The sequence below is a fragment of the Pholcus phalangioides genome, unplaced genomic scaffold (assembly GCF_987345545.1).
Source record: "Pholcus phalangioides strain wild (caught in Gottingen) unplaced genomic scaffold, Ppha-v1.0 ptg000004l_1, whole genome shotgun sequence".
NCBI classification, from domain to species: domain Eukaryota; kingdom Metazoa; phylum Arthropoda; class Arachnida; order Araneae; family Pholcidae; genus Pholcus; species Pholcus phalangioides.
In genome coordinates, this window is record NW_028301597.1 from 30161488 (window position 1) to 30179861 (window position 18374).

Sequence of the window (18374 nt, forward strand, 5' to 3'; positions counted from 1 at the left end):
TTTTAGTGTCAAATCGCATTTAAATCTTTAAATATAGCCAATTGTTGTTATTATAGCCCTCACTCAATTCAGCTGGAAATTTGGGTACCACCTACGATGTGAGCGTTCGTGTCTGATTTCAGCGTCACTGGTCACTACCTTTGGATCGCCAAAGTAAATCGGGGTTCCGAGCACTGCTTAATCATTTTCCCTGACCAAAACTCAAAAATTTCCCGACTTTTGTTGGCCAAAACTCTGGAAGAAAGAAACATAATTCAAAATATTAGCCTTCCAAATTTCGAATTTTTTGTTTTTCCGAGTTTTTTTCCCTTTACAGAACTTTTACCTGACTTTTATGAAATATTTGCATGTTTCCCCTAACTTTTGACAGATATTTTAAATTTTTCCTGGCTTTTTTTGATTTCTCTGACTTTCCAGGTCGATGGGAGAACCCTGTTAATCCACGAAACTCATGATTCTTATCTCTTCAATAGTAATGTCTACTACCGGGATTTTCCAACAAAATCTGATTAATCATTTCGCTCACTTTCCTCTGATCAAAACTTCTAAAGAAAGATATACAGAGAAACCCTCCCCCGTAGCGGTCACTCCCATCTTGGTCATATTCCTCTTTTATAATTAAATAATTATGTTTTATTTTAAAGACTTCACTTTAAACTTCACCCTTTTCAGGGTCACTCCCCCTCTCACGGACGAATTGTATTGTTTCGCCAGTGTCCGCATAACAGGGGTCTTACTGTAACTGAAAACCTGGACCCTTTCCGCATGTTTTCAAAATTTCAGTTTTCTCCCCTCACAGAATTTACCTCCGACTTCTATGAAATGCTTGTATGTTTCCCTGATTTTTTCTAAATATTTTACATTTTCCTTGGCTCTCCTTGTCCATTTTTCCTTTCATTAGACTACTAGGAGCCCTGACAAGGAACTTGTTCTAATATTGTACGTACACTGGATCTCGCTTATGATGTCCCCACTTGGAACGTTTCCCGCTTAGTACGGCTTATTTTTCGTTGTCCCAACTTTCACTAATATTTGACTAATACAATGCTCACCGAGATTTCGATATAGCGTTTTCCCGCTTACAACGCCTTTTCATGGTGGATTTGTGAAAACGCTACAAGCGGGACCCATCGTATGTACATCCATCGAGTTCAAGAAATTCTAGTGAATTCTTCAACAGTTTTTCTCTCTGGCTGAATCAGAGCATTTCTGATTAGTCTCCCCCCCCCCCTCCGTACAATCAATGAATGTTACTTCGATCATCATTAACTAATTATCACGCATTCAAATCGGCGGAACGGATCATTAGTAACCCATCAGCACGACGAAAAATCATACGGCTCTTCGATAATTAGCCGATTTATCTAAAGCAAACCACAAGATGCACTAATCAATCGGACTAATTACTGTTTGATAAGATATTGTCTCTAATACTCACTTCCGAAGGTATTCCAATGAAAGGCTGATAGTTTCGTAGGGAGTGTATATGAAACGTTGGTTCGTCTCCTCGCCTCTCTCTTCAGAGGTGCATCTTGAGGCTGCGCAAAATAAGAAAAGATAGAATTTGATAATTAATTTTTTTTTTAAAAAGTCAATTAGATAAATTATTTTCGGATTATCACAGACACAATAATCGGATTTGAAATAGAAAATGGTCTCACCTTCTTCGGGGCGAGTCGAATAGAACTCCCTCCGCCTCTTCATTTCATCTGTTTAAATAAATAAAAGCAAATTTTAAGCAAAAAAAAGTCTAAATTTATTACCAAAGTACAGTGATTGAAATCGGAAATTTTGAATTGTGGGCTACTCACTTTGATATAAGCCTGGAACAAGCTTATACACAACATCTTGTAGAGTTTTGTCAGACCTGAAATAAATAAATATAATAGCCTATAAGTAAACATGAATTTTCGCATCGAGTTTATTAAGCATGGATTTGAAATCAACAGAAATTGATAAAGATGGCGTGTATGAAAGTTTTTTTTGGATATTTAGTTTTTTTTTGGCCAAAATATTTTTAGTTTCCGATTGTTTTCGGGGTTGGGTGCAATGCCTTAGGTTCTTATGACGAATATTCATATTCAGCGCCCCGAAAAGCAGAATGTTTTGCATTGTTCTGAAACGAGCCTTCGACTGACAGGAAATGTTCTGCAATAAAAATTTCCATTATAATGTTTTCTACAATTTTCTGAAAGTTCCTTCAGATTCTTCTGCGACGCAGATTTCGGCATATTCTGCTTTGAGGCTGGTTCTTTATACAGCTGAAAAAAAATATAAGTTTACCAGCTGAGGCATCACATGAATTGATTTTTGTCCAGAGCATATTGCTGATGAACTTATTTTTGGTAAGAGCATTGTCATTTTCCACCAGAGAGCATTGTTGTATAACTCATCGGATTTTCTCAAGAAGAGAATTGTTGAATAATTGTTTTGACAAGAGAATTGCTGATGAACCCATTTTTGTTGTGAGCATTTTCATTTCTTGCAAAAAGAACATTTTTGGCTCCGTTTATGCAAAAAGCATTGTTGAAGAACTTATAGTTGTAAATTTTGGATAATCCATTTTTGTCAAAAGTATTATTGAAGAATTTTTATCAAGATAATTTTATCACACATGATGAATGCCCCTTTTTGCTGAAGAACATTGTTGACGAATCCATTTTTTTTCTCGAAAACATTGTTGAAGAATTCATTTTTGTCGGAAACATTGTTGAAGAATTCATTTTTGTCGGAAACATTGTTGAAGAATTCATTTTTGTCGAAACATTGTTTAAGAATTTTTGCCAAGATTATTGGCATTTTTTGCCGAAGAGTATTTTTGAAGAAACCATTCGTTTTGCCGAAGAGTATTTTTGAAGAAACCATTCGTTTTGCCAGACACATTGATCAAAAATTAAAAAATCCATTGTTTCCGGAAAAAAAGGAAGTTTTTATTTTTGCGAAGAGCATTGCTTCAATAGTGACTAAAATTTTTCAAGCCCGTGCCACCCATATTTCATCATTGCTTTCATTTAGAGTTGCCAAACGCCCCCCGTACAAAAGGGGTGCTTCTATATTTTGATATTTATAACATCCAGTGTATCCCAGAAAATTTTATGCAAATTCCCAAATTTGAAATTTTTCCCCGTTTGAAAATAAAACTTAGAAGAGTGGGTGCCCACCTAGCCGGTTCATTCGTTGGCCACCCCTGCGCCCAAAAATAATTTTTAAGGTCATCATACATCAAAGCCAGCACCGTGGGTTCAGAATAACGCTATACACAAGCTCTAATTTTTTTAATCATTATTTTCCAGAATCCATGGCATATACAATCCTTATTCAGGAAGTCCTTTTATACAGAAAAAAAAAAAAAACTCACTCTGATCTGTCAGAGAGAGTTACCCATACCTCCCATGGGTAGGCCCTGCCTGCCTGCCTCTTGTTTATCCAGCCGCCGTAACTCGCTGAAAGAAGACACGGCAGTAGTCGGTATTTCCTGGCTGGCACGGGCTGGTACGGTTTTTTTTTTTTTAGTTCTCTCCCCTCCTATACAAAAAACTACGCATTCTTCGAACTCGAGAGAACGCAGCATGAATAAAAGCAATGTGTACATATAGAATAGGCCACGGGCTAATCACGAAAATATAATGAATCGCCTTTTTTTGTTTAATGAAAGGTGAATGCCATATTGAAGAGAGATGGACGATTGACTGGACACATATACACAGTAGTGGCCACTCCCTCAAAAAAAAACCGAAATGAACCGGTTCCGAACGATACAAGAGCGTGACATAAAGCGAAAAAAATACAGAAAAAAAAGTGTAATTAATTTAACGTGAGCGGACAAAACACTCCATTATCATATCTGTTATTCATCTCGTGCATACCGATTTATGAGAGATTAGAAAACCGAATAACAACAGCGTTCTTGAACCGCGGACTGGGAATTTCCCAGTGGTCCGCGAAATTCCGCTAATTCATATATATAGCCACTGCATAATTTTAGATTTAATGAAATACCATATTGTTTTCTACTTGGAATTCAATTCTTTGTCGTAGCTTCCTTAGCAGCTCTGAGAATTATTTTTCCCATTATTTATCGTTTTTGATTGATGCATTGTAATATTGTAATGAGCTAAGGCTCACAAATATAAATATTCAATTCAAAATCAAATTTTTTCCATTATTAAAGGTTTTCTCCCAATTATTGATTTTTGCTGGTGCTCAAACTATTTTAACCATTTATGCCGATTCCCAAATCATTTATGTTTTTCTTTTCCGGTCTTTTTCAACTTATTTCTCCCATTTATTTATTCTCTCACCGTTTTTTTGGAAATATTCAAATCATTTTTTTTGCCAGTCTACAAATGATTTCTCCCATTTATTGATGTTTTGCCGGTCCTCAAAATCATTTTTTCCAATATATATTTTTTTGCTTATCCGTACGTTAATTATTTCTCCTATTTACGGCATTTTCTGCCGGTTCTCAAATCATTTTTCCTATTTAAATTTTGCCAGTCTGCAGATTATTCCTCCCATTTATTTATTGTGTGTCTTCAAATTATAACCCACCCCCATTTATTTTTTTTTTTCCGGTCTGCAAATTGCAAATTATTTCTTCTATTGACGATAGCTTTCGAAGGTCCTTAAATCATTTCTTTCAATTTTTAATTTTTGCCTGTCCCAAAAATAATTTTACCATTTACCTATTTTTTGCCGGTCTGATTGTATTAAGAATATGTTCCAGCCCATTTTCAAGTTGTCTCGGAAGAATATAACGCAAACATTTGGTCGTAAATTGATCTTTGGCGGGCTGATGTCCCGGTTTCATTTTAACCCTCTCACAGGCACTGACGAGATATCTCGCCTCTTTAAAAGCCTTTATATTTCAGCGCTGACAAGCCCAAATATTTTGTAAAGCGGATTTATCTAAATGGACCACATTTTCCTATCGCCTTTATTTTCAACTTACTGGAAATCAGAAACCAATTTCATTAAAAAAGAAGACGATATTTTTAAGAGGGATGGCCATTGATGGTCATCCTACTACGTGACTTCACTTTTTGTGATGGAAAATAAATATAAGTAAAACATTATGTCACCTGATGCTGAGAAGTGGCTTCGTCTTATGAACCTGCACGTCACACACGGGGCAAAACTTGTTCGTTTCCAGGTACTTCACGATGCAAGCCCGACAAACTGAAATCATAAGAAACAAAAAAAAAATCATTTAGATTCTCACATCAAGCGAATCTATGACAATATTGATGATGAATGATATTTTTGGAGGGGCGGGGGGGAATGCTCACTCAACCATCAATCAATACTCACAGGAATGCAGGCATTCCACGATGGTCGTTGCATCGACAAAGTACCCATCACACAATACGCAAGTGAAGTGCGGGTTCAAGTCCACCATTTTGAGACGACGAGCCGGTCGATTCATGTTGTTTTTAGCTCTCTTCGTATCTTCAAAAACTCGAAAGATCTGAAAAATACAAATTTGAATTTAAAAATATGTTTTTTCGTTACCACATTGCTATGTGAGAGTGTATTGCTTAAATATTCAAACACGTGAACATCGACGATACGCAAAGCTCAAAGAATAGAATAATAATAATATACGAGCGGCTTAATGTAGTGACGTAAGTTCCACCCAAATTATCGCTCCGCGTATCAGCGATGAGCAAATGTTTCGTAAGTGTTCATTTTTGCAACGTCGTCTCCTGGTACACGACGCGTACATTCAGTTCTCTATATAACAAAAAAGATTACGAAAACCTATTTTCCCCTCTGAAAGTGATTTTGATATTCTGTAGTATTTTTATTTCAAAATATTTTATTCATTTATTTATAACCGAAATAGGCCGTAGAAAAGGAAGAGAATGACTTTCAATAATTTAAGAGCAGCGGTTCTCAACATTTTCTGACTAGCGGAGCGCTTTTCAAAGGTATAACTTAAGGCGGCACCCTTCAGACCTGTTTTTATTTATTAATCAAATTTACTGATCTATTTTACTTTCCTCGAGCTGCTGCGGAGCCCCTGGGAAGTGCACATGGAGCACCGGTTGAGAACCGTTGTTTTAGAGGGATGTACGCACAAGGAGAAATATTAGAATTTCTCTCACTGAAAATTCTCATTGCTCTTTATTGATCATATTTTATTCATCAAGGCTTTTTCTCAGAAAGCTTGAGTTTACATAGAAAACAATTTTCGTTAAAAAAAAACGGTGTTTTTGATTAGAAATACAAAAATACAATACATGTCGTTAATATCCGAACTGTTCAGAGACAGAGATAGCTGGCTTTTCTTCTCAGCCCAAGATATCAAAGAGACAGATATTTTTTGGATATTATGCTGAGGTGAACTCGGAAAGAAAAGTCATCTTGTCTCCGCCGGGATCGCGACAAGAGGGCTTGGGTTCGAGAGTCCCGGCGGAGACAAGATGACTTTTCTTTCCGAGTTCACCTCAGCATAATATCCAAAAAATATCTGTCTCCGTGTTCAGAAACATTTTCAAAAACGCATTCTTGAATCCTTTATTGAGAAAATTATGCGAAAATCCATTGTGTGTGTGTGTCTGTGTTGAAAAATTCGAAAACCAATTCAAATCAAAAACATTGTTTGAAAATATATTTTCCAGTTCATCAACTGTATGAAGTTTAAAAGTTCTTTTCTCAGTTTATGGACATTGAAAATGACCGCACAAAGGTTTCTGATTGGAAAACGATTATTGCCCAGAATATTTCAAAAATCACAACTTGTTCATAGAGAACCCCCCCCCCCTTTTTTTTTAAACGAGAGCAATGATGAATTCATTTGTTAAATCATTGTTGGAGTGTTACCTTTTCCCTGAAGCATTATTGAAAAATCCAATTTTTCCCTGAAGGTAATGCTGAAAAAATTATGAAAGAATTCTTTTTTTTCCCCGAAAGCTTTGTTGAAAAATCCAATAGTTTGCTAAAAGAATTCTTAAATGAAACTCTTTTTTTTAAATTGAAAGCGTTGTTGGAAAATCAATTGTTTGCAAAGACCACTGTTAAAGAATTTATGTTTTAACCCTTTACCAGATTATGAAAGTGGAATAGAAAGAAAACGATAATAAATGTAAGTAAAATAATGATCATTTAAATTATTTGGTAGGTCATTTCAGTTCTAATTAGAGATAAAAAGTTGAAACAAACACTGTTTTTACACAATAACAAGTTATCTAATCTCGGACTCGTAACTACCCCGTCTCAGTAGATAAAGTGTTAATTGAAAGCATTGTTTGAGAATTGAATTTTCTAATTGAAAGCATTGTTTGAGAATTGAATTTTCTAATTGAAAGCATTGTTTGAGAATCCATTTTCTGCTAAAAACATTGTTGGTGATTTCATATTTTTTGTAGCATCATGGTTATCTGCAAACGGGGAAGGGGAAGTGGGTTCATAGCCCATTCGCAACGTATTTTGCTTTTATGCTGCTACGCTAACCGCTCGATATTTGGGACTTCTGCTCTCAATGGTTGGGGAAAGCTTTTTGTTTTTTCGCCGATGCATTATTCATTGCATTAGATCATTGTTGAAAAATACGTTTGTGTTAAAATACACACGGCATGGAAATCCCTTTTTGTTTAAGAATTAGTTTTTGCCGAGAATATTTTAGAACACTTTTACAAAAGTATGAGTTATCATTGAAGAATACTGTTATATATTTTTCCGGAAAGCATTGTTTTAAAAATCCATTGTTGTCGATCCACCGATGTTGTTTAAAAATCCATTTTTGAAGAATGTTTTCAAAAAAGTACGGATCATTCTGAATTAATTTTTTTTCTCATAAAAAAAACATTGCTAAAATATTAATAACTTATGAAGAATATTTTTTACAAGAATGGGTCCTCGTTAGAGAATTTTTTTACTCCAAAAGCATTATTATTATTTTTTTAAAAACATTATTTTCAAAAAATATTTCTTTATAATAGTGAGGATTATTATCAAATTTTTGACCGCATTTCCAATTCATGGCCGAATTGCAAAATTTTCATACATATCAGAAGTTTCAAGAAATGGCTATTAATTTAGCATATTTTTCGTTGCAATTTATCTAAATTTCCAATTAATTACTTTTTTATTATCTCAATTTAATTAAAATAATGATCAATTATAATTTTGGGAATTTCATATTATCTGGGATAAAAAAATTGTGAGGCTGATTTCTCAATGTGTTCACCTGTTCCTATCCTCCAAGTCCGGGATTACACTATAGAAGTTTCATAAAAATTCATTTATAAAACTTTAAAAAATTCAGCCAATAAAGTTATTGGTCACATTCTAGTGCGAATACAGCCGATAGGCTTATTGGTTGCATTTATCGAGCTTTGTAAATGAACTTTTATGAAACCTTTTATAGTGTAATTCCAGCCTTACTTTGCACTTTCTAAAATCGGAAGAATGCCTACTTCATAAAAAAAAAGAAGATAATAATAAATACTATGGCACTCATTAGGCTTTTTAATTTCCAAAAAATGTCGTTTCGTAAAAAAATTTGCATGAAAATTGCTTGAAAAATTTTGGAAACAAAACGTTGCGCAACTGCAACAACGTAAGTCAAAAATTGATTATTGGGGAATTAATTTTTTCCCAAAAAAAAACATAGGTAAAAAATCGTATATTGCCGAGAGCATGTTTGATCATTTGTGGAAAATACATTTTTTTCCCCGCGAAAGCATTTTTCAATACGTAATCGATTTTCGCCAAGAGGACCGTTAAAGAGGAAAAAAAATCTCGTGCGTGTCTACGTTTAGTAGTTTACCACGGTCCAAGTTGATGAACGGTATTTTCCATCAAGATTTGCAAATTACAGTCGATCCCGCTTATAATGTTTTCCCGCTTCGTACGGCTTATTTTCGTGGTTTCAACTCTGGCTATTACTCATTCAAAATTTCCCGTTTAAAGCGTTTTGCCGCCCACACGTTTTCCCATGAAGATTCTTTTCGAAAAACGTGAAAAAAAAAACAATAATAATAATAATAACAATTAAAAAATCAAGGCCATTCGATCACTCAGATCAATTCCCAATAAATCAAATTCACTGCATATTCCATCACCAATCCTCATCCACAAGACGAAAATAAACGCCACCAACACCACAAAACGCGCGGAGAACACACGCATCGGCAACATCCCCAAATTCAAAAAAAAAAAAAGAACCACGCCCACGCATCCAAAAATTTCAAGAAAAGAAACAGAATCATTATCATGTAAAAAAAAAAAAAAAAAGCGGGGGGGGGGGGAAAAACGAAAGAATCATAATAATAAATAAAACCCGGGATATACATATATTCAATCTCTCGAAAATGTCTTTTCGCTTGGATTTTCATCCCAGAACGAGAAGAAAGAAAGATTCAGCCGCGATAAGAAAGGGAGGAAAAGAAAAGCAAAATCTCTTTTCTTGAGAAGAAGCGATGGCGGCTTCTCCAGAGAGGAGAGAAGGCAATGGTCTGGAGGGTGCTTCTCTCATTCTATTTTCTTATACACAAAGAATTACACAGCGAAGAAGGAGGCATCAAGTGAACAACAACGAGAAAAAAAAAGCACGGGGAAAAGCAAAAGAAAAAAAAGCTTCTTATTTTTCTTTTCCTATCGCAAAGCACCGCTTCTTCTCCTTCAGCTTTTTCTTATAAGAAAAGAAACCGGTTCTTTTTTTTTTCTTTTTCCTCCGTGTAAAAAAACTCAGTTAATGCCTCCCGGTCTGTGTGTGTTGTCAACAGCTGAGGTCGTGCACGAACTATTCAAATTTCAGCCTCGCGCTTCTCACGAACGAAATATATATGCATGCGGTTATTACAGACAACAACATTGCGTATGCATAGCGTACGCCGTGTAGTACACGAAAAATAAAAAAAAATCTATGCAGGAGTTTGAATTTTTTCCTTCAAAAACAAATACAGTCAAACCTCGTTAATGAGTCACTCTCGGGAGAGCAAAAACATGACTTGATAAGCGGTGTGACTCGTTAAACGGAGTAGGCCGTAGCTGTGCCAATTCCTGCCTGAGGGTAATTGGGACTTCCAAAAAGTGATCCGGTAAGCGGAGTGACGAAAAAAAATGATCCATATTAATAATAATACGATTGAATAATCGACGTTTGGTGGACTCTTGTCTACAACAGCGAGTAACTCCCGCTATAAGGAGTTTTTCTCAATATTTTTCTTTCTTCTTTGTTTCTGCTACTGATGAAGGAACTTCATATTGTTCCGAAACGCGTATAGCCGTGTTCGTTTTGGAATTTTGGGTACACCCAAACGTCGATTATTCAATCGTACTATCAAACCCAAAAGGTAATCTATTTCCATATTAATAATATTTTCTGACTGGGACTTCATAGACCCCCCCCCCTCTTTTATTAGTTTGCATGGCGATCTGGGGAAGGGAGGGGGCTGGGATTTGTCAAGCCCTGCACTACATTTACCTGCAACTTTCAAGAGCTTAAATCCTAAATTTTAGAGCAGCTTGACCTAATTCAAGATTTATCTATTTCAGTTTCAAGAGAGGAATTCCTGTAAGCTTCGGACAGCTCAACTTGACCTAACTGGTCCTTGCGTCAATAAAATCTAAATCCAATCCTAAATTTACCAATTTTAGAAATTTAAGATCGCCTGAATTTTTCTATATCAGTACTCCGCAAAGTAAGTGACATCAATCCTTGAGAGAGGCGATGAAATGGATGAGGGGACAGTGGCGGCATTCTCTAATAAGCACAATATGTGTGGTGGTGTTTCACAATTTACGGTCGCTGAATATCTTGTTAAAGGACCCGCGGGAACATTTTGATGTACTATTATTGCATGAAGGAAACAATCAGTGCTGTAAAATCGTAATTTATTCTATTGTCGATTTTGATGAAATAACTATACGGGCAGCACTAAAGCGAGGAAAGCAAACTGGTTGCCTTTGGGAGCGTCATGTCTCACACATGGTGTAATTGATCTTATCTTCGCCCCAGAGTTTCACATATGTGTGCCATAGTCCCCACAAAGGCGGGCTGACAGGGCCCGATACCATTACCACCCATTTTTTGTTTTTTCATGCTATAAATTCACTGTAGAAGGGACCGTGAAAAGTCTGGCTTGCGGGGGACTGTCAAAGATCCTAACCTTACCTAAGGGACCCTGCACTCGGATGTGGGAGTCATGATGTGCACTCTCAGATGCAATGGTTTTAAATTGCTTTTAATGATTCTTTTTTAATTTGATTCACACATTTGTGTAACTCCAATGGTCCTAAAAAAGACAACGAACCCAAATTATGTAATTAACTTCTTTTAAATAATTGAAACTTTCTTTTTAAGGGGCATTTTCACGTACAACAAACACAAATCAATCAAAAAAAAGAATTTTTTTAATAGCCAGTTATGATTTAAAGGTGAGATAGATTATAATTCTTGAATACTTTTAAACTGCTATCATAATTTTTTGAACTTCAAATGATTACTGGCAGACCTTCTAAATGAAGGGTACTCAGGATCGACAAAAGCGATGAATCAGGGGAGTTTGGGGTGCTTTCGGTGGTCAAAACCCCTCCACATCCCTCTCTATTTGCTGAGTAGCCTTCCTTTTTTTCCCCAGCTAAGACATACATACATTTAGCTAAGTGGCCCTTTGCTACGTTCCCCATGAATTAAAGGCATGTTTAAATTGATTTCATCAGCGTTCTTCATTTATATTCGGTGCATGGTGGAAGAGAAAGTTATCATATGCACCTGAAGCGTTTGGATAATGATCGCTGCGTTCAAGCCTTATCTCATGAATAAAGGGGGAAAAGATATTTATACCATATAATACAGAATGATTTTGGGCTATACGGTAGTCTCTCGAAACTTCGAGGTTCTGGATAATCCGAGGTGCGTGTTATTATGTTTTCTCGGAAAACTCCTTCTCTAAATCTCTCTTTTTTTCTTTTCTTTTTTTTTTTTTTGCGAAGAACGTATTTGTATCATTTTATCTCACTATTCCGGTGAATGGAACGAGAGAAATTTCAGTTTAATGGGGGAGGGGGGGGGGGGCTTTCAATGGAGCATCGGACCAGAATTCTTCACAAGCCCTTCCATAGTAAATTCAAAGTGGGGAAAATACCACTCGTATCAAGCCCCAGAGCTGGGGCTCCCTGTCAGCGTCCCTTATAAAAGAGACCATGGGTCTTGCCAGTTGTGTAATGAATTAAGTAGCTTAATTAACGACAAAAATGATAAGAGTAGTTATCCCCCACCCCACATATAATATTGTGTTATATTATTTTCCGCATAATCCGATTTTTCTGTAATCCAAGGTGGTCTCGGTCCCGTTCACCTCGAATTATCGAGGGATAAGTACAAGCGACAACGTTAGAAAGGTGATAATCATGGTCCCTACATTGATAGCAATGCAGCAAAATCTTTTCCAACTGTACGGAAGGTTCGGTGAGAGATATTGTTTGTGGGAGCTAGCTCCCGGGTGTCGAAAGTCAATTTTTTTTTTCCTTTCCCGTAGCAATGTAAATATCGATACAAAATAAATATCCATGTTTATCTCGTAGTTTCGCTCGACATGAAACGAAATAAACGTCTGTTTTCTCTTGCCCCGAGGCATCTCTTACTGTTTTTTTTTACACAATAAATTTAACAAAAATGAATTTTATTTGTTGAAAGAGCGTTCTCCAGAAGGTGCGGTCAAACTAATGATAATCCTTCACGGAGTCCTTAATGGATGTCGTACATTGATGTGTTCAGGTAGGTAGCTCCGGAGGAAAAGGTCTGGTGGGTTTTGTCTGAAGAGCGCGCAGAACGAGCCATAGATCCCTCACGCCCACCATCCGGGATGATTCGTATTTAGAATTTTTCCCATAAATACATCGATGAAAATATCGATTGAATAAATACATCGATTGCGACCCCGAGTTGCGCAACAAAAATCATTCTTCTTCAACTGTCATCCCCTCTATTTCAGTGTTTCACAACCTGGTGGTCCGCAGGCAGACTTGATGAAATTATTCAAGAGTTCATTGAGGGAAAATAAAATTCGGCTAACTGGAATCTTATATGATGAATGTTATTATGAGATGAATATTAATTATAATTTTTGCCGTAATTAACATATTAATATGGAAACGCTATGTGTGTGTGTATTCACGACTATAGTAAATATGACAAATTCAAATAAATATCGCTGAAAAAAACGGGACAAATGGAAAAAAAATCGGAACAACGAAAATTACATTAATGTCTCGTAATACGGGACACAAGTGGTCCGTCAAATTGTTTCAGACATTTTACAGGTCCTTGTTTTCAGAAAGGTTGAGAAACACTGCTCTATTTAATCGGTAGAGTTCAGAATCTCCGTGAATATATGAGAATCCACGTAGTATAAGGCATGTTTATGGGTAATTTCATTGTCAAAATGTTAAGATTTAACATATGCAGCATAAGTAACAGGGCTGTGGGGGTTTTATTGGCGAAACGTTGATCCTAGATGCACAATTCCAATTAGAAAAAATATCCAAATAATGTGCAGAACTCACTTCAGACCCCAAAATATTCATTTTGCAAGGGTTTGTGTAGTTATATAAAATGAAACTAACTTTTTATACCCATTTAAAACGTTGCGATGCTCACTGCGCTATTCGAATGCGAAAAACGGAGGGAAGGTTGGAAAAAACAACAGCGTGCAATGCAGATAATATGGTTTACCCGTATTGAACGTTATTTTTTCCCCAACTTTCATCCGTTTTTCGAATATACGACTCAGAAACGCGGAATCTCGTTGTTGTTGGCATCGAAAGAGACACGGCAACAACTTTTCAATTGGGTTCTTGAGCACAGGGTGTCCGTGTATATATACATACACGTTTTATATTTTAATAACTACACAAACCCTTGCAACATGAATGACATATTTGAGTACTGCACCTTATTTGGATACTTTTTCTCATTGAAATATGCTTCTAGGATCAACGCGGTTCACCGGTAAAATACCATACGCCCTGTCACCTATGCACCCTCCATAATACTGGGCTGGGCAAACCCCAGGTTAGTATGGCGACTAAAAAATTGGTATTGGCTTCTAAAAATCTCTTTGTGTAGTTACTAAATTGTAAGCTGAGAGAAGCACAAATTGTTTGGAATTTATAGCAGCATATCTCTATCCAACATGAAAACATGAGTCACTACGGCCTGAAAAAAATCGAAGTGAAGCATTATTTCGAGCCTTTTTCTTCAGGTAATTTTTTTTTTATGCCTAGATTTTTCATTTGTCTAACCCTGATATAATCGATCCCGCTTATAACGTTTTCCTCTCTTAGCACCACTTATTTTCGTGGTCTCGACTGCAAGTAATTCTCATTCAGATTTCCCATTTAAAGCGTTTTTCCGCTTACAACGGGTTTTTTTTTCCGAAAAAAGTTAACAAGCAAGATCCACTGTATTTTACGAATACATATCAGTCAGTGTGAAAATTCACTGTATATTGCAATGCGTTCTTCGAAAGGACCAAACAGTTGTACTTCTCATTCCGTCAAGGGTATTAGACATGATTTTTCCAAGAACAGACTCAGTCTACATGTTATACTGTATATAATCCCTTGATCAAAATAATAAAAAACGCATTAACGACAGGTAAAGTGCGTTCGCGAGCACGTCCTTGACTTGTTCCGTTGTCGGTTAATGGGGGTGAACCAACCATAGCTTTCATACCATGAGCAAAGCGACCTTCTCGAGCGTCATCATCAGCAACAGAGAGAGAGAAAAAAAAGACACTGTCAGTAACCTCGCTTTTTTGCTTTCTGCAGCGCTTCCAGAATGGATCAATTCCCACAACAGGGGCGGGCGGAAAACGCACCACTAACGCCACACATTGAAAAAAAAAACCCCGATTCTTTACTCTTTTCTCTTAAAAAGAAAAAATATATATATATCGACGCCTTTTCCTAGGATTCACAAACATAAATTTCGAGAAAAGAAAACTTCATTAATATAAAGCAAACATTGCTTTTTCGTGTGATGATGACCGCCCATTGCAACTATTGACACTTACGTGTCATTCGTGAATTAATCTTAGAAGAGAACCCTCAGAGCGACTGCCGAAATAACAATGTGTTTTTCAACAATAATATTATATTCACACAATAATTATAATGGAAATACTTCAAATCATTTTAAAAAACTTAACTAAAAAATGTTTTCCTCCGTATTTGTTCAAACAATGTTTCCTGAAAAATACGGGTCATGGATCCCTTTTTTTCCCGAATATTTTGGTGCATCCAATTGCATATTGAACTTATTTTGTATTCAATTTGTAGTGCAAAAATTCTTTAAAAAATTCTATGAAAATCCTGTACAACGATTTATATTATGTAACAATATTACTCTATTCCCCCCCCCCCCAACTATCGTTATACAAGCGTTTCACTGAATAAGATTGATTATTGGGCCGCCAGGAGGCTAGAGCTCTACAAGCCTCTCTCTTGTGCAAGAGGCATCTAAAAGTGACCGGAATTTTTTTTTAAGAGGTTGAGGGATGGAACGTCACAATTGCACTGCCATAGCTAATAAAAAAGATATACATAATATATATAATTATATCGTTTTTATATCGCCCCTTCTTCAAAATATTTTTCTACTCATCACCCTGCAACTCAAGCCAACCCATAAGATCCTATATTGAATCCAAAACTTCTACCGGCTCCTGCACCTTTCCCGGGAACAATATTACTCACTTTGAAAAAAAAACACCTATTTCGACCACGCATTTGTATTTCTGTTTCCATATGAGCTTGATAGGCATAAAGTCGGTGCACACTAGTTTTTTCTCAAACTATTTTGTTCCAATTCGCTATCAAGTGACCCAGACAACCTTTTTTTTGTTAAGGCAATGGTGTTTTTTTTTTCGTGACTTTCTCATTTTTATTATTCAGTCGAAAAACGTCCAGGTCGTTGCAGGCCTTCAGTTTTACGGGTCAAATTTAATTACTATTATTTTATTTTTTAAACCAGAAAACCGCCCCTGAAACTTGTAATTCACTATCAGGGCGTAAGCAAAGGGGGGAGGGGTTTAGGGTTCTAACCCCCCAAGCCGAGATTATAATGTTATTAATGTTCCTGCAAACATTAAGATTATAATGTTTGCAGGAAAAAACGTAAACCCCCGAGAAAAAATATTGAACCCCCCCCCCCCGGGAAAATTCAGCGTACGCCTATGGCTATCAGTCCCATCTGTAAGGGCTTGTAGTATAATATCAACGGCCTTTCTCAATGAACAAATTAAATTCCACCAATAATGTTTGTGATCACATCGCTGAAATCGCGGAAGCTGCGAGTAGGATCACCAATAATGAACGACTCAACTAGACTCTACCGGTGCAGGGGAAAACTACACAACACGAGTTCTGTTCCCATTATACTTATTTTTTGGAAACCCCCTTCATATGGGCAGTGATTTTTTATCTAGACTCTAGACCAGCGGTTCTCAACCTTTTCTGACTCGCGGAGCCCTTTTCAGCGAATAATTTCTCTAGCGGAGCCCTGTTTAACTCGAGAAGCCCTTTTTAGTATATTATTTATATAGCGGTACCCTTTAGGCCTCTCTTTTGTTTGTTTATCAAATTTATTGATTTATTTCATTATTCTCGAGCACCGGTTGATAACCGCTGCTCTAGACCATAGTTTCCCAACCTTTTTTGTCCCAGCTCCCCCTTCTCCAGAAATGTTTTTCTCCTATCGCCCCCCAACGTAATCTAACCCATAGGATCCTATGTTATACCCGTAGCTTCTACATCCCCCGGAACTTTCCATCGTCCACGTTGGGAATCACTGCTCTAGACTCATGATTTTCAATTATCACTCATAAGAGGACCCCTTATTCAAACCGTTATCGAATACAGAGAAGCGATCACCCCTTCCTCCCGTTTATTCGGAAACTAACGTTCTAGATGATATAAGTGAGAGTGTAGGGCCTAAACAATATGGATCTTAATGTTGTGCTTTTTTTGTTGATATTATTTTCCAACTTCCACTAATGGTCATGTTTCGAATCAGGAACCCGATGGGTTTCACAGGGATCCAACCCAGACGCCTGGGACGATTCTTATTTTTTTTACAATAGAAATTCCCTATAGGGGGAAGGCGTGAAAAATCCGGCCAGGGAGAGGTGCTGACAAAGATTCCAGTCTATGGTCCTAGCTGTAGGATTTAGGGGAAAGGAGCTATCCACAACTTCAAAGGAAAAGGGTGACGGGCGTGGGGTAGCTTGGACCTCTTCGGCTGCCCAGGGACTGCCCAATCACTTCGGATATCCAATCACCCCCGTACGCTCTGGACAGTCAAAGATAACGTGAATCCGTAACCGCCACAACTGGTAATCCTTTCACAGATGTGCAGGAAGCCTTTAGAAATTCGAATTCCACAGGACCATATCCACTATCCGTGAACTATCTTCTCAACATGCCAATGGCCGCCAAAGCCATCATTCTTCCATATGCTCAGTTTTACAGTTCTAACTTCAGCCAGAATAACAAATTACGATTATTTTTTTTTTTACACCTCTATGGATCATTGACATCACGAATATTTACTGATTTCCTCGCAAAACACTCTGTACCATTCAAACGGGGGCCTCTATCCATCTTAAACCATAGGTCGGATTACAATATAAACGGCTACAATGAAGAAAAAAAAAATTGTATTATCAAGCAAATCAGGCACTATATCTAAGTATAATGTGCAATGTGTGGCATGATCAAACCCCGTAACTTCTCAAGACTTCAACAAAAAAAAAGGGGGGAAGGGTGTCACTAGAAAAACTACCAGAAGCAGTGTATATAGTATTAATACCACACTGGAAGGATGTCATAAAAGGTAGGGGGGGGGGGACGGTGCTTTGACCCCATTGCGACTGAGTACACGATACATCTCGGCTGTATATGTGTGATTCTCCCAGTCTTCTTCTTTTGGTTGACTCTTCCGCACATCATTTCTTATTGCTGAGTTTTTTTCCCACGGTCCACACCACGAAATTTCCCTCCCTCCACTTTAACCAAGAAAAAAACCCTCTGTAATATCCCCCCCCCCCTACAAGAGAACGGCTCAGAGGAGGGAAGAAGTGCTATAGATACACAGTATAATCTACAGCGCATAGTAGGGCAAGGGCGCGATTCCCTCCTTCCCCTAGACACCTATATTAAAAAAATGCTGGAAAGGGGGCTGCGTATGGTGAGGCTGAAAGAACGGCAGCGATTGGTTCGTACAGGGTCTGGGATTACAGCGACGGCATGCAATGTGTATATCCCTTCATTTTATATCTATAATGTATCATAAATATATATATATTTCTGAATAATACGTGAACCAGAAATAATTCGTCAATTGGACCGTGCAACATATGTTC

General features: G+C 37.1%; 1 protein-coding gene across 1 annotated transcript in view; it reads right to left on the reverse strand.

The window, feature by feature from the left end:
• The window catches only part of LOC149087071 (uncharacterized), a 37802-nt gene that overhangs the window by 10413 nt on the left and 9015 nt on the right, over positions 1–18374 (reverse strand). Inside the window, exons 3-7 of the mRNA XM_089231300.1 lie at positions 5311–5467; positions 5082–5178; positions 1812–1867; positions 1662–1709; positions 1439–1538 (exon numbers count right to left, since the gene is read on the reverse strand). Coding sequence (XP_089087426.1) covers positions 1439–1538; positions 1662–1709; positions 1812–1867; positions 5082–5178; positions 5311–5425 — 416 coding nt within the window. The 5' untranslated portion in view covers positions 5426–5467. The remainder of the gene's footprint in view (positions 1–1438; positions 1539–1661; positions 1710–1811; positions 1868–5081; positions 5179–5310; positions 5468–18374) is intronic.